This window comes from Hemiscyllium ocellatum, chromosome 30 (genome assembly GCF_020745735.1).
Source record: "Hemiscyllium ocellatum isolate sHemOce1 chromosome 30, sHemOce1.pat.X.cur, whole genome shotgun sequence".
Lineage (NCBI taxonomy): Eukaryota > Metazoa > Chordata > Chondrichthyes > Orectolobiformes > Hemiscylliidae > Hemiscyllium > Hemiscyllium ocellatum.
Window position 1 is genome coordinate 26,925,490 of NC_083430.1, and position 25,004 is coordinate 26,950,493.

Below are 25,004 nucleotides of genomic sequence, written 5' to 3' on the forward strand. Positions count from 1 at the left end.
TTATCCTTATGGCACATAAGTCCGATCCTTATGGCACATCACTGGTCACAGGCCTCCAGTAGGAGGAGCAACCCACCACCACTGTCTTCTAACTTCAAGCCAGTTCTGCATCCAAATGGCTTTTTCTCTGTATTCCATGTGATCCAATTTTGTTAACCACTCTACCATGAGGAACCTTGCTGAACACCTTACTGAAGTTCAGATAGATCACGTTCCCCACACCGTCCTCATCAACCCGCTGTTGCTTCTTCAAAAAAAAACTCAAATTAGTAAGACATGATTTCCCCACACACAAAGCCAGGTTGACTATCCCTAATCAGCCTTTGCCTTACCATCCTATTTGCCAAAGATATCTCATGCCCCCTTTCTGCCCTCCTGATTTCCCTCAAGTATACTTCTACTGTCTTTATACTCTAAAGGATTCACTTGATCTCTTTTGTCTTTCCTTTCCTTTAGTTCTAGGAAAAGATGTCAAAAAGTAAAAGGGAGTGTTCTCATAATCACTTTTAAAGCCTGAATTACTTCATTTCTTAGCAGAGTTAGTGCTCAAGATGTGGTCTGATTGAAACACTATCCTTTGATCACAACTTTGTCTTATATTCTATAATTTTGTTTATGTATTTCAATATTTTACTGGCTTTATTAGTAGTTTAATATCAATTGCCAAATCCACAAAGAGGTCGTAACATACAGTAAGAAGTGCAATCTGCAAACCATTCCAAGCTTATAAAGGAGGAAGCAACAAATATCATATGCCATTTTTGCACCCAGGATCAATTCTAGTAAAATTTCAGACTATTTACAAAGGTGAGTGGAACCTAAAATTATTTGTGGTGAATTACACAGCATGCTTTTCGCTGGCAAACAGTTTGACCCAAAATCAAAACGGACATAAAAACAGAAAAGTTAATAATTTGAAAGAGCCCTGCAGCCCAGAGAGCTTATCCTTTTAGGCCTTTATAACAACCAAATGCATTTTTGAACATTGGTGAAGACAAAAACAGTACTGCTTAAATTGCTGCCCTCTGAGCATAAAACAAGAAAACAATGTCAACTAGGCTAACACTTATGCAATGTTGAGGAAATGCAGATGGATTCGTAAACCAAGGAACTGTCTCTCTGCCTCCTCAGATGATTACAGAGATCCTGTGAAATCAATGTGAAGACCGGAGAAGTCCTTGTCAACTTTTTCTTCTTAAAAGCACTTACAGCAGATTTTCTGGTCATTTATTTCATTGTTATTGGGACATAACAGTGTGCAGATTTGTTGCCACGTTTTCCTACTATTACAAAAAGCAGGTTACAATGCTTCTAGCTGTTTGCACTCTCCAGGAGACATGGTAGTGCTATGCAAATGCACTCTTTCCTTTATTAATCTTCTGGATATTAGAAGATAGTACACTTCTCCTACTCCTCCAGTCAAATATTTACTATAGATGGGCAGGAGTACAGGGCATCTCTGCAGCCAATACAGATACTCAAAAAAAAACCTAAAAGTAAAGGCAGTTAGTGGTATGCAGGTAGGCCATTTTAAAATTAGCTATAAAATAAGAAAAAGCTTCCTCAGCAAGTGTAATTTTCTTTTTATATCCTGCACTCTCACTTTTTGGAATAAATATGCACACCTAAACTCAAACCACTTTTCCCTATCCTGAGCTACACGGTAGTTCTCAGAGTCAACACCTGACTTCGATCCATAATCGGTGCCAAGTTGTGTGGATTACAGTTGGCCTGCGTCTTTGTTAAACAAAATAAAAAATAGCTAGATTCTTGTATACATTTGTTATCCAGCGAACTTTGTTGTAAGACTGCATGTTGACCTTGGATAAAATCAGGGTCAAGTACATGCAAGATGGCAACCTGACAGTCACGCAAGGCACATACATGAATAAGAATCATAATAATGGTACTTTGTCTAAGGTTATGCATATCTCCAGAATTATTACACTACAGCATAACTTGGTTTGGAAAAGTCTGGCATGAGAAAAAAAAAAGTGTTTGTCCCAGAGCCTCCACAGAATGCTCTTTCATCATACTGTTGTTATGGATCTTTATAGATTGGACTCAAAGACGTATAAAATAGTCCTTTCTTCACTCCCTGATCTGCCTTTTAGCTTGCTCGGTATGGCCAGACACTCACCATGCTGAAAAATGCATCTGTAACATTACATGTGTAAGCTTGCATCATATCAGTATCATTTACGCTTTATGCTATATAGCTAGTAGAAACATATGAAACAGCTGGAATAGAATACCTCAAATCACAATACGTTCCTGCCATAGACACAAATAGAACTGCGACAATCAAACTGAAATTTACTGATACTCAACAGTTCAGTCTTTAGGGGCCAAAATCTGAAGTGGTTTCACACTGGACTCAAAACATTAACTGTTTCTCTCTTCATAGATGCTGCCACACCAGAGTTTCTCAAGAATTTTGTTTGTTTCAGATTTCCAGCATCTACAGTATTTTGCCTTCAGATATTTTCTAATTAACCTTTTCAGAGATATTATTACAAACCTTTATTTAGTTGTTAAATGCCAGACGAACAATTCTTCCAGTTTATAAATCATCACCTAGGTAAGAATTTTGGACTATCTATCTAGAAAATGAACTATATATCCCAAAATAAATTGGGAATGGCAAATAAGAAAAAGTATACAACAGCACTTAAGGGCCTCGTGAGACACAATGGCAGTGTCCCTATTTCTGTGCCAGAAGGCCTGGGCTCAAGTCACACACCTCCTCCAGAGATATGAAATATCATCTCTGAACAGGCTAATTCAAAAATATCGGCATACAATATTTATATAGCATAACAGAAAAGCATCCCTAGAGAGTACAGCAAGAAAAAAAATGTGCAAGTCAAAAGAGACCAAAAGAATGAAGTGATTTCAAAAAAGATGCAGGTAGGAAGGCACTGATTTAGGAAAGTAATTCCAGAATTTAGGGGTCCAAATTCAGGGTGAGGTGATCAGTACAGCAGCAGCAGAAATTATAACTGATGGGGACAAGCTCCTGGATAAACAGAAATCAATGGAAAATGCAAGAGAGAGACTGGCCAAAGGAGCACTTGAGCAAATAGGGTCTTGAAATGTGAAAGACTGAACAAGGGCTTGAGATCTGCAGACCTAGGTGCAGGGAGAGAAAATGTGATGGAAATGGAAGTGGACGTTGTTTAGGATGGCTGGCATATGCGGTTGGAAGTCAGCTTGTGAATTTTACAGGCCACATTTGCAAAGCTAGTAATCTGTATGAACTGGCTGAGGGCAATTGGTTACCCACATTTGCCTGGTTGAAGTTATAGGACATTCAAGACTGAAGGAGTAATCCAGAGATCTAGATTAATAATGCTGCCAAATTGCTTAAAAACTCATCTGATTCAGTCATAACCTTTAACAGGACAGGACAGGTAATGATCAGCACTTTTAATACCAAGTTGGTTCAACAAGCTCCTCAATTACATTAAACTGCTACAAATAATACACAGAACAAACAGGAACTGAGTAGGGATACATACTTCAGGGTATTTGAAGACTCACCAATTAGATATGATTTGGAGGTGCTGGTGTAGGACTGGGGTGTACAAAGTTAAAAATCTCACAACACCAGGTTATAGTCCAACAGGTTTAATTGGAAGCACACTAGCTTTTGGAGCGACACTCCGTCATCAGGTGATAAGATGACGGAGCGTTGCTCCGAAAGCTAGTGTGCTTCCAATTAAACCTGTTGGACTATAACCTGGTGTTGTGTGATTTTTAACCGATTAGATAGGCAGGAATGTAAGTTAGGGTCGTCCTAAAGAGCAAGGCAAAGCAAAGATGTTGGAGGAGGTGGCAAGATTAATAACATTGTTGTGCATAATCTTGGCAATCCTCAAATGAGAAAACACAGCTTAATTGGAGAGTAGAGAAATTGAATTGGAGAGATTCAGAGAGAGATGACAGAGATAGGGAAATTTAGGCCACAGCATTCCAATAACCATTGAGAAATATTATGTCTGCACTGGAAGCTGTACAAGGGCAGTTCTTCTGTTCAAGATTTATGGCTGCTCCTATGTCTACAAAGAGCTCCATTCCTAGGCACGTTACAGCCACCATTTTGATTCCTGCCACAGAAAGCAGACCTATCAGGGAATCTCTGGGTTCAGGATGATAAAGTTGTGAATATCCTGCTGTTTCAATAAACAGAAAGGTTTAAGTTGGTCTTCAACAGTTAACTAGGATGTCAGTGAAGGTCTTATGACATCAGGCTGAGGAGTTGCAGGAACACAAATTAACATTTTCCTCATTGAAAGTCAGCAGTCCCTGCTGGAACTGTGCATGTCTGGGCATTTGGTGAGTACACGAGGTGGTTCACCATCAAACAGCCTGCTGTTTACACGGACAAGAAAAATGGGTACCTGTCTGAGCAACTTCGATACCAGTAATCAATCTTTTTAATTTCAAAATATTTACATTTTATTGGATTAAGGCAGACTTATTTAACTGATTGTTAGTTAACCAATAAACCAGCAGAAACTACAGGAACCCACTTTGAAATAAAAACACAAGCTACACATCAGAAAAAACAAACCCATTACTGCACTGCAGACAATGTTTAGACTTTAATTCTAGAAAGGATTTTGTATAAATCTAGAAATAATTTCTCAACTAAGAATTACAGCACAAACCTAATGCATCTACAATGGATTGGACAGCTCATGCTGAACATGTGCAGAGTGGCAATTTTAGATTAGCTTAAATGTAATTATGTAATTAGCTGTAAATCTACAAAATAGCACTGCCCTTCAGACTTGAAATGTTAGTTTTCTCCCCACAAATGCTAGCAGACTTGCTGAGTTATTCCATCAATTTCTATTTTTGTTTCAAAAATATGTTTCTTGCTTTGAAGACCACTATTGAATCTGTACCCAGCACACTATTAGGCAGTGCATTACATTCCTAACCATTCATTGCCAAAGCTATTTTGCCAGTCAGCCAACAACTCTGCCCTCCTGTTATTCACCCTACCACCAACGGATATTTTCCCTTTACTTGCACCACCTAAACTACCCATGACACTTCAATCAAATCTCTTCATTCCTCTCTACTCAAAATAAGAATCCCAGCGTCTGCAGTCTAACCATAAAATTATAATCCTTTCTGCACTCTCTTCAAAGCTCTCATCTTTTCGGAAGTACAACCTTGACACAATACTCCTGTTGAAGAAGGAACACGTGTAGATCATTTAGCTCAAGTCTGTGCAACTAATCAATTAAAAAAAGGGTTTTGTGGTACAGTGACAGTGGCCCTTACCTCTGGATTAGGAAGGTCGAGTTCAAATCCCACTTAGTTGAGACATGCCTGAACAGGTAAATTAGAAAATATCTCCAATAATTCAGTGACGTCATGGCTGTTTGTGATCTATGTCACTGTGGCCCCATATGTCTTAAACACATTTTCCTCAATAATTAAAAAAAAATTGATCTCTGGTTTGAAATGAACAAGCAACTCAAGATCAGCTACCAAACCTCTACCACACTTTGGATATAAAAGCGCTTTCTAATATACCTTTGATTGAGTCGAATTTTAAAGATCATGCCCTCTGGCTCCAGACTCCGTAACTAAATTCAATTTTATCTAGTATGTGTCATAGAGATGTACAGCATGAAAACAGATCCTTCAGTCCAACTTGTCCATGCCAACCAGATATCCTAACTTACTTGGCCCATATCCCTCCAAACCCTTCCTATTCATATATCCATCCAAATGCCTTTTAAAATGTTGAAATTGTATCAGCCTCCACCACCTCCTCTGACATCTCATTCCATACATTCACCACCCTCAGTGTGAAAACATTGTCCCTTTTATATCTTTCGCCTCTCACCCTAAACCAATGCCCTCCCGTTCTAGACTCCCCACCACAGGGAAAAAACCTCGTCTATGCCCCTCAGAATTTTGTAAAACTTCTATAAAAAGGTCACCCCTCAGCCTCCGATGCTCCGGGAAAAGAGCCCCAGCCCGTTCAGCCCCTCCCTGTAGCTCAAACCCTCCAACCCTGGCAACATCTTTGTAAATCTTCTCTGAACCCTTTCCAGTTTCACAATATCCTTCTGACTGGAGAGAGACCAGAATAGCACACAATAATCCAAAAGTGGCCGAACCAACGTCCTGCACGGCCACAATATGACCTCCCAATTCCTGTACTCAGTGCTCCAACCAACAAAGGAAAGCATACCAAATACCCTCTTCACTTTCCCATCTATCTGCAAGTCCATTTTCAAGGAACTATGAACTTACACTCCAAGGTCTCTTCCTTCAGCAACACTTTCCAGGACCTTAAGCGTATAGGTCATTCCCTGATTTGAGTTTCCAAAATGCAGCACCTCACATTTTTTCGACATTAGCCTTGATAACAGAGATCTTTAATGATACCACTGCATAACTTTCTAAATTTCAGTCAATACAGTCCCAAATCATTCCCCTTAACATAATTGAGGGGGAGATTGTATCTACACATCGTTTAACCTAAAAAAAAATACAAGTGTCCACGTGTGGTGCCTAGAACTTCCCACACCATCCAGGTGTGGTCTAACCAGAGGTTAGATGGCTTTTGCCCTGATACTTTATAAAGTTGATTAGCTTTTTTTTGGTTTGGTTTACCTTTGAAAAAAAATCAAATTGCCTTATTTTTGTGAAGTTGAGCGAGGAAGATTAGCTGGGATACTAGAACTCTATTGATGATCTTAAATACAACCATTTGAGACTTTGCCAAGATTGGAACAAGGGCTTCAGATTAACATCATATTCTAAAGGCTGGAAACCCACAACCTTCTGATGTAGGTGTACTAGGTCTGAGCCAGGAAAAGCACTTCATAGCTCAAATTCCATGAAGATGTGGTTACTGTTGTTTCATTGGTGTACCAAGAAAATTTAAATATCTGGTTGACAGAAAACACAATCTCATGAATCTAGAGAGTAAACGTTCCATTATCTACAAAGTTGAAGATCAAAACAGATATGAAACATATCTTTCCCTCCCCACCCACCTTCACCCCAAATTAGAAGTTATCTAACTCTAAAATAACCAAAGGTCGTTTTCACATTAAACCATCTAAAAGTTGGTGTTCATTACTCTTCGAAGAAATTCTTCCAAGCCCAAATAATTTTTCTACACATTGGTGTTCAGATTGAGGCTTTCTGCATTGCTTGCTTTATGTGCTTTCACAAAAGATCACTTATTTCAAGGACAAGAGTCTTTCTCCATCCCGGAATCCTTTGATCTTGGCACTTCTCTGCATCCTCTGAAGAACCTGAGGTTTTTCTTCTGTTAACAACAAAAACGCCTCTCAGCACTCGGTATACATAGTGTCCAGAATACTATATCTACAAATTCATCATTTCATCCTGTGACATAATACTGACGATGGAACAATATTGCTGAGTATTTTGGTTTCTTTACCCTATTCCAACGACCATGCCTTACATCACATTGCATTGCACCTTACTTCAAGCATAGTTAACTTTCCGAATAAATAAATGAGATGTACATGATTTGGGGTTTTTGCAGTCCACATTCCAAGAGCAAATTTCTCCATCAAATGTGATGCATATACCTGCAGCTCAGCGCAAAGTTTGAATCGGAGACGATTCTACGGGCTCCTTTCGTGCGCTGTGCAGCAAAGTGAGATTTTATTTGCCCTGCACTGTATGCACTGAGCTTTGCAATCTCAGTTTTGGCGTGTGTTTTTTTTAAGAAAACAACTCTTGTTGCTTGCTGCTGCGGTACTGCGCATGCTCCCTCAGAAGACCCTATACCTGAGCCCCCACAGCTCACTTTACAGAAAAATAACAATCAAAAACTCAATTCCCGCTCCCCACTGGGTTACCTGCTGTCGCTGGCCCCGCTTCCATCCCATATACCAACGTGAGCGCGCGGATTTGCCCGGGTGAAAAGGCTTAAACCCCCGCGACCTCCCCACGGACCAACTCCACTCCACAACACAACACGCACACTGGCATTGAGCATGCGCCGCCCGGGCGGGCACTCTCCTAAAGGGGCGACAAATGCGCACGCGCCAGTCTATTAACCGCTGTCCACTGCGCATGCGCCACACGCTCCCCACAAAACCTCGTTCTTTTGACCCAGAAGTTACGTTCTCGTGACGTCATGACGCACCTGGCGACAACCATCAAGGTAGACAAGGAAGGTAGCGCCGCATCGCGGACGTTGGCGGAGCAGCAGTGAGTGGTTACTGTGAATAGTGTGTTCTTAGATGCTCGAAACGTCGAATTCTCTATTCCTGAGATGCTGCCTGGCCTGCTGTGCTTTGACCAGCAACACATTTGCAGCTGTGATCTCCAGCATCTGCAGACCTCATTTTTTACTTAAAACATGGAAAGGCAAAATTGCGCAGTGTGGACACCACTTCTCATCGAATGAGTTAGGAGCAGTCTGTTTTACAATAGAGAGTGTACTTTAAACGGCACATCATTATAAGTTCATAATTTAGACAACAGTCTTCATGAATGAGGAGTCTTAAATTTGCGACTGTGTTCCCTGAAAATTACGATTTAAAATGTTATAAATTGTTTTTTTTCAGGCAATAAGGTAAAATACTGCAGCATACGTGTGCAGCACTGAACACAAAAGCTGGAATAATTAACAAACTAAAATACATCATAAATGAAAAATAAATGCAATACATAAGTACGAAATGGTCTTTTGAAAATTAGAATCTAGAGATGTATAGAACAGAAACAGATCCTTCGGTCCAACTCGTCCATGCCGACCAGTTAATTTGCCAGCACTTGGCCCATATCCCTTCCAATTCATATAACCATCCAGATGCCTTTTAAATTGTTGTATTTGTACCAGCCTCCACCACTTCCTCTGGTAGTTCATTCCAAACATACACCATCCTTTTGTGTGAAAATGTTGCCCCTTAGGTCCCTTTTAAATCTTTCCCCTCTCACCCTAAACTTATGTCCCCTTGTTCGGGACTCGACCATCCCAGAGAAAAGACCTTGTCTGTTGTAACTACTTTTAAATGGATGAAACTCCCTCTCGTGGCAGATGTTCATCATTACAGGGCTATCAACGCTGACATTTGCCATAAAATAGTTGGGGTTTATGACTTGTGCTAGTTCAGAATGGGAATCGAGAAAGAGAGCTTAGAAATGGAGTCCTGGGACAGCAAGAACAGAGAATGGATATAAAAGTAGTCATGGAGTGGCATGGCTTAGGTTAATGCCATGTCAGTGGTTAGCACTGCTGCCTCACAGCACCAGATTAGGCAGCATCAGGTGGAGGAGAAGCTAATGTTCCAGTATAACCCTTCTTCAGGAATGGAGGTGGGGGTGGGAGGCAGAATGGCTAGTCCTGATAGGTGAACACAGATGATGGGTACAACCTAATTGGTCGATGGAACGGATGAATCAGGTCAGTGGCTGGAAGGATCAGTGGGCAGAATGGGAGAAAAGGCATGGTGGGAAAGGAGTCAGAGGACGGGTGGAAGGTTATTTGAAACTGCCCAGAAGGTGTTGCTTCCTCCTATTTGCAGTCTCACTCACAGTGGCAATGGAGGCCAAGGATGATCATAATGGAGAGGGAGTGGGAAGGGGAATTGAAATGGGTGGTGATCAAGTGGTCAAGCTGGCCCTTATGGGCAGCCATCCCGTCAACCATGTCATACCCACCACTTGTGTTCACCTATCATGACCTCACCATTCTCTCCTTACCACCCAGAACCCTCACCCTCCTGCTTATCTGCAGTTCTCCCTACCCCCACCTCCATTCCTTATGGGTTATATCAGAGATGTAACTTCCCCACCTCCTGATGCTGCCTGGCTTGCTCTAGTATTCCAACCTCCTGCTAGTCTACTTTGGATTCCAGCATCTGCTAGTTTTTGTCTCTTAACAGCAACAGGGACTCTCTGGGGAGGTTTCTGATTCACATGTGCAGATTAGGTGCATCAGTCATGGAGAATGCAGGATAGGGTTGTGCGGGGGAGCAGGATATCTTCAAAAGGGTCAATGTGACCTACTTCTACACTAAAGGATTCTGGAGGATTGAGGGGGATGTCACATGTTTAAGACAGTTGTCTGGGTACCACAGTTATACGATGTGAATGCATTGGAGAGTGCACTAGCTAGATATAAAGGATAAGAAATTACAAATAATAACAACTAAACATTGGGAATGGTTTTCCTTGAGTGGGGAAAAAAGGCTGGAGATTTGAAAAGAGGTTTTTAAAATTATGACGTGCAGTCCATTCATATGCAAGTTTAATCTACTCTGTTCTTATCCTGGTTTTCAATTCCTTACTGGACTTACCCTTCACTTTTAATCTTTGCCAATCCTAGATATCCACACTACAACTGATGTCTCTCGTCCACCTTTTTAAATTGGTGTACTATTGGCGACCTTGTCTTTAGCTCTCAAGGACCTAAAATTCTGGAATCACCTCCTTGCATGACTGCCTCCTTTAAAGATGTTCATAAAAATCTATCTTTTACTAAGATTTTGATCATCAGCTAGAATATACTTTTATGTGGAAAAGAGAAATAAGAAAGGGATGATCACCTTGTTGGGATTGTATTGTAGACCCTCTAATAGAGAGGGGGAAATTTGAGAAAAAAAATTTGTAAGGAGATCTCAGTTTTCTGTAAGAATAATAGGGTGTTTATGGTAGGGGATTTTAACTTTCTAAACATAGACTGGGACTGCCAAAGGGTTAAGGGTGTAGATGGAGAGGAATTTAAGTGTGTACAAGAACATTTTCTGATTCAGTATGTGGATGTACCTACTTGAGAAGGTGCAAAACTTGACCTACTCTTGGGAAATAAGGCAGGGCAGGTGACTGAGATGTCAGTGGGGGAGCACTTTGGGGCCAGCGACCATAATTCTATTAGTTTTAGAATATAGTGATAGGAAAGGATAGACCAAATCTAAAAAGTTGAACTTCAAAATTGGAGAAAGGCCAATTTTGACAGTATGAGGCAAGAACTTTCAAAAGTTGATTGGGCACAAATGTTCGCAGGTAAAGGCACGGCTGGAAAATGGGAAGCCTTCAGAAATGAGATCATGAGAGTCCAGAGACAATATATTCCTGTTAGGATGAAAGGAAAGGCTGGTAGGTATGGAGAATGCTGGATAACGAGAGATTGAGGGCTTGGTTAAGAAAAAGGAAGCATGTGCCAGTTATAGACAGGATAGATTGAGTGAATCCTTTATAGGAGTATAAAGGCAGTAGGAGTATGCTGAAGAGAAAAATTAAGAGGACTAAAAAAAGGGACACAAGATAGCTTTGACAAATAGTTAAAGAGAATCCAAAGGGTTTTTCCAAATACATTAAAAGGACAAAAGGGTAACAAGGGAGATAATGGGGCGCCTCAAAAATCACAAAGGCAGCCTGTGCGTGGAGCCATAGGAGGAGTTGGGCAGATACTAAACGAGTGTTTTGCATCAGTATTTACTGTGGATAAGGACATGGAAGATATATAATGTAGGGAACTAGATGGTGACATCTTGTAAAATGTCCATATTACAGAGGAGGAAGGGCTGGATGTCTTCAAATGCACAAGTGGATAAATCCCCAGGACCTGATTAAGTATACCCTAGAACTGTGGAAAGCTAGGAAAAAAAAGTGATTGTTGGGTATCTTACGGAGATATTTGTATCATCGATAGTCTCAGGTGAGGTACCGGAAGACTGGAGTTGGCTAATGTGTTACCACTGTTTAAGAAAGGTGGGAAGGACAAGCCGGAGAACTATAGACCAGTAAGCCTGATGTTGGTGGTGGGCAAGCTGTTGGGAGGGAATCCTGAGGGACAGGATGTTCACGTATTTGGAAAGGCAAGGACTGATTAGGGATAGTCTGATTGTTGTGGCAGCATACACTTTTACATGTATGCTGTGGTCTAGTGCTCTGGACTGTGTTGGCATAGAATACAACCTTCCTTCCAACACATGGCTGACCATCTCCCACATTTGGTGTATGCCACCTGGAACATGCTGGAGGGATTCACAGGTTGGTAAATCAACTGTTTTGATCATATCTTTTATGTACTTTTCTTGGTCGTCATCAAACCCTGGGGTGAGACTCCGATTTGGAGCTTTTGACTCAAGGATGCTACCCACTCAAAAAAGACCTTCCAGTACCAGTAGTCTGACTAAATGACTGGGACCTCCCACCAGCAATCACTGCCGCTTACACCATATCTGCAATTACATCCTGGTCCCACTTGGTAACATGGATCCTTTCTAGTAATTTCTCTATAAAATTATTCCACAGACCAAATTCCACAGCAATCTCTCTGGAAGTGTAGCTCCTCCCTTCAAAGTGAAAATATCGTCTACCATCTCACATGAAACTAGCTCACATTGCTGAAACAAAAATTTGTAGAAGTAAAAAAGATTACAAATAAACTAGGAAGACAGGAGGCAAATTATTTCTTTTGCACACCAAACCAAATTCTCTAACACATTCTGGAATGTACATGGAACACTGCAACTAATTAACCTGCATTTTGGTTCAAAGATTATATTCAAGAGGATACAAAATGATCAAAAAATGCAAGCATTATCTGTAAGCAATTTTCAAAGATGATTCAAGTTCCATCAATGAAGCAGTCTAAATCTGTAATTAAAAGTGCATATCAAGATCAAGTACACAACTTTGGTGAGGCCTCTTCTGGAGTACTGCATGCAGTTCTGATCACCCAGTTAGTGGAAAATTATTATTAAACTGAAGAGGGTTCAAAGAGATTTACCAGGAATGGAGCGTTTGAGTTACATAAAAAAAGGCTGGGATTTTTTTTCACAGGAGGATAAAATTAAGGGGTGACCTTATAGAATTATGGAATCCCTACAGCATGGTAGCAGGCCATTCAGCTTTGCCAATCTACACCATCCCTCCAAAGAGCATCCCAACCAGACCCATCCCCTACCCACCACGCCATGTTTCCTTATAGAAGTTTATAAAATCAGGAGGGGCAGTAAAGTGAATATCAAAAGGTCTATTAAGGTGGGAAGTTCAAAACTAGGGGCATATTTTTAAAATGAAAGGGAAGAGATTAAAAAAAAAGGACATGGGGCAACCTTTTTTGTTAAGAAAAACAACCACAGTAGTCCCATTTGTGGATTGAACTGCCAGTGGAATTGGTGGATGCAGATACAGTTACACTACTGAAAGACATTTGGAAAGTACATGAATCGGAAAGCTTTGGAAGGATATGGGCCAGGAGCAGGCAGATGGAACTAGTTTAATATGGGATTATGTTTAGAATGGACTGGTTGGACCAAATGGTCTGTTTCCATGCTGTATGACTATAACATAGGTGGAATCCATGTCACAACAAAAGCGCTGTATAGGCTGTGAAGAGGAGCGTACAATTCCCATTTCTTATCTATATCCAAAGAGTCCAGTCCAATTGGCAAAAAAGGTACAGCATAGTATGGTCGAAAGGTTATCACTAATGTGAACCAGACATGCATAATGCATTCAGGCTTACACATGACAACATTTGGTATCCTCCAACCTTAGCAAAGCAATGCAGCTACCAATCATCCTGCACCTTCAACACCAGGCAAAGGTTGATTCAATAGCTACAGAAAATAGTCCAGTCCAAGAAAATCAGACATTTCCGTGCTGGTAAGGGAGAAGACCTTATTAGAAATTTCATCCGACCCTCAGCAAGTAGCACATTATTAATTGCCATATTCATCATTTACTGTACCTCACTGAATAGATAAAAGCCAAAATTCAGGTGGGATCAGAGAGAAACAGAGGTTCCTAAAATTCACCTTCAGAGCCCAAGCCACCATATACACAGTACATTGCAACGAATACTAAAAAAAGCTGGACAAAAAAGGTGTGGAAAACAAAAAGTATCAAGTTGATAGACTTTGGAAATTCTGGCACAAAAAATACCATTTTATTTTGTTACGTGAACACAAATTGTCCCTGCAGGCTAAAAATCATATTGCAGTACAGCTTTGTAATTCAATCAGCCAACATCTTCTCGCAATGTCGGGAAAGTTATCACATTATCCATACCCACTGCTCAAGAAAGTACCTCGTATTGATAGACATATTCACAAATCAAGACTCAAAATAATCAAAACAGCACTTATCTAAACATCTGTATGGGAACTAGAAAACAGCTTTTTCCAATTTTACTGAAAAACACATACATTGTACCAAGGTTTTCCAATCAACTACATACAAAAGAAAAATTGGATACAGCAGAACTATGCAGCATAAAATTCTTTCAATGCAGTTTTGTACAGGCAGGGACCTTAAGACCATGGATTACCAGATGCCACTACTCACAAATGCCAGGCTCCAATTCCTTTTTCCTGCACCCCAAAATAAATCGCATCATCAACAAATCAGACCAGTCTTTAGCGAACAAGAAAGGTAACAGCATTTAACATTCAGAAGGTGCAAACTGCATTCTGATTTGGACAGACTTATACCACCAAACATGCTTTAAATCAGTTTTAAATGGTAATGAACATAAACAAAAACAATATATGTTGTGGTGGTGCATCAGATTAGATACTCAATATTGTTCAATGATAGAAGAATGGATTCAAGAACAAATAAACCTTGTATAAGTCAGAAGTACAGAATTCTGACTTATACCCTCTCTGGAAAAATTTAGTTAAAACCCATTCACAATTGGTCTTTCACTTGCAAGTTTAGAGACATGACTTACCCACAGCAACTGGAGAATTTATACCAGCATTCAACAATACAACAACGTTTTCAAAAATGGTAAAATACAAAAAAAAACAGGATTCATCTATTTGATTCTGTAGTCCAACATACTATCTCTAAATTTAGAATGTATATTGCTTGCAGGGTAACAAGAACATAGCTACCATGGTGAATCATTAAATGCTTTGGCTGGTGTGATACTAACCCATGCAGACTATGAAGGCCCCATGTATATTTTTGTTGTGTGCTCATATGTTTTGCTGCAGGGAGGTGAGTTAGAGAAGGGGTGATAGTAATGGAGTTTTTAAAAATACAAATCATGACATGCTGGTGAGGGACCTTCCATTTTGAAGGCATGGATTTTTGATTCCTCATGATAGATGAATATATTTTCTTAAAAATACTCTGAAAATTGCAGGAAATTAATTGTATTTATTCAAATCTTTGGACAATCTAGTAGTTTTCAATATAGTGCACTTTGATTATTCACCCAAATCACAACTTCAATTCTGGTATCAACAGAATTTGAATTTTTTTTGACATTTCATGTGCAAAGCAGATGTAACACTACATTGCCAAGGTACAGCAATGTTACAAAAACACTTTACAATAGCTATCAATAGGTTACAGCAACAGTGGTGACACCCACTGAAACAACAGTCCTGCTCTTTTCAGTTATGAATAAAATAAAAACTTCTTTAGGACAGGGAGACAAAAAAAATTCAAATGAACGGGTGAGTTTTAATTGCAATGGAATAAATGTGCCTCTTGCAGTGATATTATTGAGATGACAAAATCTGACCAAAAGTTGCAGCTGGTGAATCAGTGTATATAAATTCATTACAAAAGTTAGATGTTTGGAGTTTCTTGAAATTATAGAAGTGCAGCGAACTGGTAATACATGAAAGACGGTACCAGTTAAGTGCTAGAAGCAGGGAATCAGTAACGGATTTATAAAGGAATAAAACAAATTAACAAGAGGAAAAGTCGTGTTGGGATAGTGTAGAAGAATGGATTTAAACAGGCAGTTCTTTGAGAACCTGTGAAAGCATAATGGGTTGGATCGTGTTCTTCTTTTCGGTGAAACTTTAAACTGAATTGCAACGATATTACATCTGATGGCCAATGTCCTGCCCATTTGTGTGTGTCAAATGTTGTTAATTTGCATTATTAAAAACTAATCCACAACCATAACGTATACTTCAGTGAGCTTGAGTAATATTATTCAAAACATTCCAAAGTGTCATGATCAGTTTGGAGTTTTAGTCCATAAGGATCGATAAAGTGACATACTTTCCTAGAAATCCCTGCTCCAAGCATTTAAAAACTTGTTTCAAATCAGACTTTCCTCGAGTTCAAACTATTCTCTTGTCCTTTGCACTGCTGCACATTAAGCTTTCAGTATTAAATTCCCATGAAAGCACTTATGCTACTGAGCTGAGAGTAGATACATACATACAATGCTTTCACTCCCATGTTCATGAGGTAATTATTTCATCGTGATGTGGAAACCAAGCCTGCTTGATTCCATTACAGGTGTATCAGAGTAAATCAAGTGAAAGATAGTTTATCTGTAGCATTAGAAATTAAAACCTCAGGATACATTTTCTATTAGTTCTGGGCATAAACAGCTGGAGTTTGTCCATCTCCACAGAATTAAAAATTAATATCATATCCCTGAAATTTTTTCCAAGCATTTACTATATTAAGCTACTTAAATTCTGCCAAAAATGCTGTTCATACTTGGAAAATAGTTATTTGAAAAATGCCTTGCTCTAACTCAGAATTAGATATGCGCATTCATACAAGGTGAAAACAAATTGTAATTATTTCCTGCCACTCTAATAACATAATCTGTACTGACAGCTATTCTTTAGACAAACTGCAAAATAATTGTAATTGAAAATTAACGTGCCCTGTAGCTTAATTAAGGCTAAGTATATAGAAACAGAATATTATAAAGTCCAATCTATCTGCAATATATGAATTTGCAAAAGCATTTGCATTCTTTTGAAAGTATGGATCCAATATCCCACAAATATACATTTCCATTACAATCAACAATTTATTAAAGAAAATATAAAATATACCCCATACAAGATGTGCTGCTCAACAAAGGATCCGTATACTCCAACACTGAAAGACAATTCTGTTTTTGGGAGAAGAGCTGAAAATTGCATCTTCCTGGAGAGCTGTATTTTAAACAAGAACTTTGAAAACTGTTCATAAAAATACTGTCTGTAAAAGCTAATCTTAAACCTCAGCTTCAAGCACTTTTGGCACCATCTAGTTGCAACAATTTAATCTGAAGGTACAAGTACCAGTAATTCTATGCTGTGTGTCATAGTAAGAAAGTACAGTATGCTGGCTAGGTGAATTGGCTACAAAGTGCAGTGAAGTAAGAAGCTATCAGTTCTGCTGGTAAAGTTCATTGCATTAAGATTGTAAAGTCTGCTTGAGAATGAAGTCTTAGTTCAGCTGCTGAAATTGTGTCTTTAAAAAGGTTGAAGTTTTGAAAACTATTGCAGATATTGTTGAAGTGCATGTAAAATTTAAAAGCACAAAACAAACCACCATAATCCATATAAAAAGGTGCATTAAAAAAAAGCAACAACAAGGACAGATGCTACATCAAGCCCCCTACAAAAATTGGTTGCTTTACTGGTCCACTTAATGCCAAGTTCACACAACCCCAGTAATCCTGCCTTTTAAAAAAAAACAGTAGCAATTTCATGAGTAATACAACATAAGAAGTGTGAATTATAAGTGGAAAAATAACCATAAAGATATTAGCTACTGGATTTGTAGCTTTAAAAATAGCCTTCTATCTTAGCAGTTGTATTAAACTACTCACAGCAAGATCAGCTTAAAAGAAAAAAAACACCCGTGCCAATTTGCAAATGCCAGGATAAAAAGGTTAAACACAATACCAGGCATGTATGTTAATGAAACACAGGTCAGCCACCAAATTAAATAGGTATAATGAATCATTTCAGTTATTGGTAAAGACCCTAGCCTTTTTGGGTGCCATGAGAAATTTGGAGGAAGACAAAATGTTCATGTAGTTCTCACATGATGAAAAAAGCATGGCTATCATGAAATTTTGACATCTGTACAACAGCATAACACAAGGGGGAAAAAAAGTGTACATAGCCATTTATTTGAAAGCAGCCAATAGCTATATTGGACATATGGATAAAAACAACCTCCTTAAGATGACTTTATCCGTGGAATGTCAAAATACAATACATGGAAAGTGACCTGACAAATTTTGTAGGATGAAGCAAACAAATTGCTTTCATCCTGTTGATCTTTCGTAAAAACAAAATCACAAGCTGAGGCTCCTGAAGACTTGAATGCTCTAAACAATTCTAGCAGTTAAAAACAGCATTTTTCCTTGGGTTCCTTCGACTCCCATAATAGCTAAATAAAAATGTTGTTTGCTCAGCTGAAGATGGCACAAAGTGGATATGCTGCTAACCTTAAAAAAAAGGCTCACTAGCCATGTAAAATTGTATTCTAAAACAAGGATAGAGAACATCTTCAGTTAACTTTGACAAAAACTTCAAAATGAGATCTGGGGATTTAAAAAGGAAGGCAGTGTTTCATCATCCACACATTCTGGCCAGTTAATTCCCTTCCTTTACAGTTTGTTTGCCTTTGTCTTTTTTTTTAAAAAACAGTTGACGGTTTTGAACGTATTGCACAAGAAAACTTCAAATAAACATAGTAATGTATGCACAACTTTAAATAAAAGAGAATTACGCCTGATTATGAATCAAGATGTCTCTTATTCAAAGATCCAATTGCCCTGCAGTATTATGCCCAAAGTTTCAGCCTCCTTGACAGGAAAGCAAGTTGAACCTTTCTTGCCCAAAACTATAAACTTGGACAGACTAGTTAGAAAAAGCCCCAATGTTAATACAGTCCAAGTATTTTTAAGCACCAAACAGTTTCATGAACTCAACATCTTTCACAACTTATCAAGCTGGCACCTTAGGGTACTGTACTAAAATTCACTGCAGCAAAATACAGGTACTTAGCTTCTGAAATGGATGAACCAAAAAATAAGACTGGACAATTTCAATTTACAATTCGGCATAAAAAGTTCATGAACACTTCAAAATATCCAAGTACAGTCCAGTCCACATATAGCATATACAGCTCCAGCAAGTAACTTCTGCAAAATAGCAGTTTCACCCCTGGTATATGAAACTTTGATTTGAGGAATTGTCTATCTATTGCATACAACTCTACCATAAATCAACTATAATTAAGGTTTAAAAGGTAAAATCACATCAAAAAACTTTTAGTGCAAAATCCCTATATTTTTAAAAAAAAAATTCACTCTAGTACCAAGAATGGAACTCATCAGTGGCAGCTTGGGCAGTTCGCCATTGCATCAATTAGGATTGTCATGGCAACAAGATGTCAAACTAATTAAACTTGTATTTATAAAAGCTTTGATTTTTGACTTGCCACATGCCTGCCAATGAGTCAAAATAGTCAATTGTGGGAAATACACAGTTGCTGGCATATCACAGATGGATGATCTAACTGGGGATGGACAGTCCAGCTGGCCTTACTTAATAAAAAGCAACAAAATGGTCAGACCATCAATAAGCAGAGAGTATCCACTATTATGCAGACAATTTGAGCTAGGCAGCTCAACATCATAGGATATTGCAAATGCTCAAGCAAAACATTTCGGAACCATACAATGAAAACAAAATGCTGAAAACGCTCAGCAGGGCTATCGGTAGATAGAAAACTGAATTATGTTTCAGATTGATAACTGATAATCAGAATTGGCAAAACCTTTTTTCCTGAGTTTACTCAACTCTGATGAAAGTACATTGGCCAGACACATTAAATATTGTTTCTCTCTCCACAGATACTGCCCAACCAGAACCTTTGTATTATTTTATGTTCTTATTTCAGATCTCCAGCATTCTCAGTCTATATTCCCTCTAATTCTTTTTGCTTCTGCACAGGCCATGTGCACCAATGGATTCTCAGGTGGGAAGTTAATGCTGGGAACAGTGTCAGCATGCACAGACTGAGCAACTATGCAGCTTAGAGGGAATGTTCTTCCTTGTATTTTGCTTTACAATTTTGGAACCATAGTTCTCCAAAATTGTTTATTTTAGGTTTACATAGAGTCAAATCTTCCTTTAAATCCTAAAACAAACCTCTCGCATTTTATTCAATCTCCATGAAGCTGCAAAATCATGAGGAGCATAAATTTTATCAAGAGCTCCTTTGAAATTATTCGAGTGCACTGTAATGATCTTTGTCTGTACTTGTATAGTTTGGAAATACTTGGGCCTTTATAGCTGTATAATTTCAAAGGCTCCCTTTAAAATCTTTCCACAATTTACATACTAGAACTATCTATAAAGGAATCCCAAGTGTTCATTCTCCCACACACATATCCACGGTCTGGTGTGTAAAAGATTAAAAATAGATGCGAGTTTTACAACAGTATTACCTCGTATAAACGGAGAAAGAAAACACACAATATCAAAACTTGCTACTGAATGTAGTAACACTCAAAGTCACTCATGCAACTTTTCCTTAGGGTGTTCGGCCTTGAGGTAAAAAATATAAAATCAGTATGGTGGGAAAAAACCACCAGTATTTTCCATATATAGTGCCTCTGGTAGACTTTGAAGAAGAATGGCTCATTTCTCCGTGCATTTAAATCCTAAATGAGTCATTCAGTGCATTGCATCTTATTCGCTGGTAGACTGTTGTCTGAAACTGGCTTGGCCCTCAAGAGTTAGTTGAAGAAAATTAGCACTAAGGAAGGACGTTTCAGAACGGCACAGTATTCTGTAAAATCACTGGAAACTTCAGTCGGTCTTATGCAAAATACATTGTATGCTGGGTATCGTGGTGGACCTGTACAGCCTTGGCAAGTGCCAGAGGATCCCGTCCATTGCTCTGTCCAGAGATGTGGCTTCCTTCAGCACTGTAAAGATTAAATAGATACATATGTACATGTTGGAAGATGCATTAAAATCAAACATTTTAAAAAGAACATTTCAATCTGAAACATCCAATTATTAATGAAGATTTCTTCAAAAAGATTTTTATCTTGCTGCTAATATGACATTGAATCATTGATTACTCTTCTGCAGTATTCAGTCAATATTTTTCTTACCATCAAATACTTAAGAACAAAAAAAAATCTCAAAATAAACAGTACCACACGCTGGGTGTTTTTCAATCATGACTCTAGGGAGTTAATTTCTGTTAATTACAACTGACAATTTCAACACCCTGAGAATTATCTAAAATTATAGCTTTCTGACAAAAAAAACTCAACAGCAGCCACTAAAAAAGAAATGTAGTCCCTTTCTTGCCAAAATGCAAAATAGAACTTGCTTGACCATCACAGGGTAGTGAATCCTTTTTTTTATTATTTAGCATTTGCATAAGGGAACAAATGCAGTCATAGGTACATTCCATTTCTGCGGGACGGACACTCATTTGGCTAAACAGTAGGAGACAGAGATGGTGGTAGAGGGTTGTTTAAATTGGATGCCTGGAACCAGTGTGCCACAAGGATCAGTGACGAGTCTTCTGGAGTTTTTCATTTACATAACGATTTGGATGAGAATATAGGAGGCATGGTTAGTAAGCTTGCAGATGACACCAAGATCGATTGTTGTAGTGGACAGTGAAGGAGGTTATTAAGAGTACAATAGAATCTTGATCAACTGGGCCAGTTAGCCGAGGAATGGCAGATGGAGTTTAATACTGCACACTGTGTAGTCTTGCCAGGGTGCTGTTTTACAGAGAAATGGCTCATTTCTGCTACACCTGACTGCACCTTACAACTAGAGGGTTCTCAGTTCACTAAAATAGATCAGTGTCCTTGGGCAAGGGAGTGTCTGCCTCCTAATCAACACCTCCTGGTGCTCTGACATGGTGACCCTGGTGAGTTACTACTCCCTGAACCTAGAACATCTTACAGTAAAGTGCCATCCCTACTACCTGCTGCGTGGGTTCACCTCAGTAACCTGACAGCGGTCCACATCCCACCCTGTGTGGAAGTGAAGAGTATACTTACATAGAATCCCTAATGTGGAAACAGGCCCTTTGGCTCAACGAGTCTACACCAACCTTCTGGTGAGCATCCCGTCCAGACCCATTCCCTTCCTCTATCACTGTAACCCTGTTTTTCCCATGGTTAACGCACCTAACGTACACATCCCTGAACACTACATGCAATTTAGCATGGCCAATTCACCTAAGCTCCCTCTGTAGGAGAAAACCAGGGCACCCAACCTAAACCCTCGCAGACATGGAGAATGTGCGAACTCCAGAGTTGCCAGAGCGTGGAATCGAACCCAGGTCCCAGGCACTGTGAGACAGCAGTGCTGACCACTGAGTCCACCATGCCACCCCTTGATATTAGTATACAACACTGCAAACAGTCTTGAGATGGTACACCCTGAGACTATGCTCAGAGCCAGTGACTTCAACCAGGCCAACCTCAAGAATGGTGTTACCAAGATACCATTAACATATCTCCTATCCTACCTTAGGTAGGAAGATGCTTGAGCATTTCTATAAACCAAAAGATGTCGACCACTCCAACCCCTGTCTGCATTTTGTAAAATCAGATCACAACACTGTGCTCACCTTCCAGCTTACAAACAGAAATTGAAGCATGAGAACAGAGTACAGCAACTTGCGCAGTGTTGGTCTGAGGCAACGGAAAGGCTTCTACAAGACTGCTTAGCAAAGCAGTGGACTGGTCCATATTCAAGAACTCAGCTGCCAACCTAAACTGGTGTGCCACTACCATTACAGATTTAATTACCAAGTGTGTAGAAGACTGCATGTCGAAGAATTTGATCCAAGTGTTCCCCAGCTGCAAACCATGGATAAACCAGGAGATCCATTCCCTACTGAAGTTCAGGTCTGAGACGATCCAAATTGGGCAACCCTGACCTATACACGATATCCAGGTACAACTTTTGTGAGGCCATCAGAGATGCTGAGAGGTGATATCAAATTCAGCTGGAGACCCAGATCAACCCCACAAACAGATTGTTATGTATGCCATGCCGCGAACAAAGGGTTACAGGATACAAAGCAAAGTCGAACAGAATCATGGGCAATAGTACATCCCTACCTCATGAGCTCAATGCATTCCATACTCAAAATGAACACAAGGTCAGTGAAACAACGTCACCTATCCCAATGGTCTCCGAGGCACCCACAATGCTAAATGAACCCATGGAAAGTAACTGACTCGGATAGAGTCCCCAGCTGTCCGCCTATCTCCTGTATGGACCAACTAGCAGGGTATTTGCAGACATCTTCAAATCTCTCATTATAGTCTGAAGTCTTCATCAGTTTCAAGATGATCATCCTGGTGCCAAAGAAAATCATACAATGCGCCTCAATGAATTTAGAAGCTCTGACCTCCATAATTATGAAGTGCCTGGGAAGGTTAATCATGGCTCACATCAACTCCAGCCTAACAAATTGCCTTGATCCATTGAAATTCATGCAGAAGCCACGTCCCTGGCCCTACACTCATTTCTGGAACACCTGGATAACAAAGATATCTATATCAGTCTCCTACTTATTGACTACAGCTCCACCTTCATCACCATCATTCCAAACAAACTCACCTTTGAACTCCAGGACCTTGGTCTGGGCTCCCTCCTCTGTAACTGGGTTATCAACTTCCTGACCTAGAGACTGCAATAAGTAAGGATAAGTGACAACACCGCCTCCACCATAATCTTCAACACTGATGTCCCACAAGGCTGCATAGTCATGAGCATATAAAAAGAAAAACAACAGGGGGCTATGTGACTAAATTCCACCCAACTCCATTTACAAATCTGCTCACGAAATCACCTGTGTAAGTCGGATCTCAAAACAATGGGAGGATGCAGGAACGAAATTGAATGCTTCGCAGCATGATATAAAAACAATCTCTCCATAAATGATCATTGACTTCAGGAAGCAGAGTGGAAGGCACGCATCGGTCTGCATCAATTGTGTGGAGGTGAAGATGGTCAAGAGCTGGGTGATCATCTCTCTGTCCTGGTCCAACCACATCATTGCAATGGTCAAGAAAACACAATGTCTCTAATTCTTCAAGAGGCTAAGGAAATTTGACATTTTTAACAGCTACATTTATTCACAGAATGTGAGTGTCACTGGTTGTGCCAGCATTTGTTGCTCATCCCCAAAAGGGCAGTTAAGAGTCAACCACATTGCTGTCATTCTGGAGTCACATGCAGATCAGACTAAGAAAGGATGGCAGACTCCCTCTCTAAAAGCCATTAGTGAACCAGATGGATTTTTCTGACGAACGACAATGGGTTCATGGTCAACCGAGACTCCTCTTTCCAGATTTTTGAATTAAAAATTTCACTACCTGCCATGGTGAGATTCAAATCTGGGACCCTAGAACATTCCCTGGGTGTCTGGATTAACAGTCCAGTAATAATGCCACAAGTCCATCATCTACACCACCATAAATGTACCACAGAAAATATCCTATCTGGATACATCACAGCATGGTATAGCAACTGCTGTTCCCAAGACCACAAGAAACTGCAGACAATAGTGAACACAGCTCAGTCCATCTCACAAACCAGCCTTTCAACCTTTAATCCCATCTATCCTTCCTGATACCTTGGGAAATCAAAAGATAATCAAAAGACACCCACCCCCCTCATGTTATACTCTCTTCCATCATTTTCCATAAAAAAAGGATATAAAAGTTTGAATACAATTACAAACAGTTTCAACAAACAACTTCTTCCTTGCTCTTATCAGACATTTGAATAGAACTCTGAAGTGAATTCTGATTTCTTTCTGCACCTTCTCTGCAGCTGTAACACTTGTTATGTACTACACCAGACCACTCAAAACATTTGAGACCATACCTTTACAATTTGCTTCAGTATCGTGAAAATTACTCTGAGTAAATTAGCTAGCTTGACTACCAGGTTTTAAAACAGAAAAATTTATTCACAAAATTACAAAATGAAACACAAAGAACAGAATAAAGAACCCCTACAGAACTCAGTCTATCCAACTAGATTTAATTATGCTGTTCTGAATATACACAACAGTCCCAATAAACAGACCCCCTTAAAAACAGTTAAAAAAAATTGAACAAATGCTTAGAGGTTGAGGTTCAAATGGCAGAAGGAGAGCGTGCTTTGCAACCTGTTCCCATAAGCTGAACTTCTAACTAGTTCAGGACTGAAGTGCCCAGCTAGAGAGCTGATCACTCCCCTTTTATTATACAG

General features: G+C 39.5%; 2 protein-coding genes across 4 annotated transcripts in view; both read right to left on the minus strand.

Moving 5' to 3' along the window:
* LOC132830136 (protein argonaute-1) overlaps nt 1-7,982 on the minus strand; it is a 116,457-nt gene extending 108,475 nt beyond the window's left edge. For both annotated transcript variants that reach the window (XM_060847642.1, XM_060847643.1), the window contains exon 1: nt 7,872-7,982. In XM_060847642.1, the coding sequence (XP_060703625.1) occupies nt 7,872-7,896 (25 nt within the window). In that variant the 5' untranslated portion in view covers nt 7,897-7,982. The remainder of the gene's footprint in view (nt 1-7,871) is intronic.
* A 5,917-nt stretch (nt 7,983-13,899) lies between these two features.
* The window catches only part of ago4 (argonaute RISC component 4), a 104,951-nt gene continuing 93,846 nt past the window's right edge, over nt 13,900-25,004 (minus strand). For both annotated transcript variants that reach the window (XM_060847567.1, XM_060847566.1), the window contains exon 19: nt 13,900-20,683. In XM_060847567.1, the coding sequence (XP_060703550.1) occupies nt 20,575-20,683 (109 nt within the window). In that variant the 3' untranslated portion in view covers nt 13,900-20,574. The remainder of the gene's footprint in view (nt 20,684-25,004) is intronic.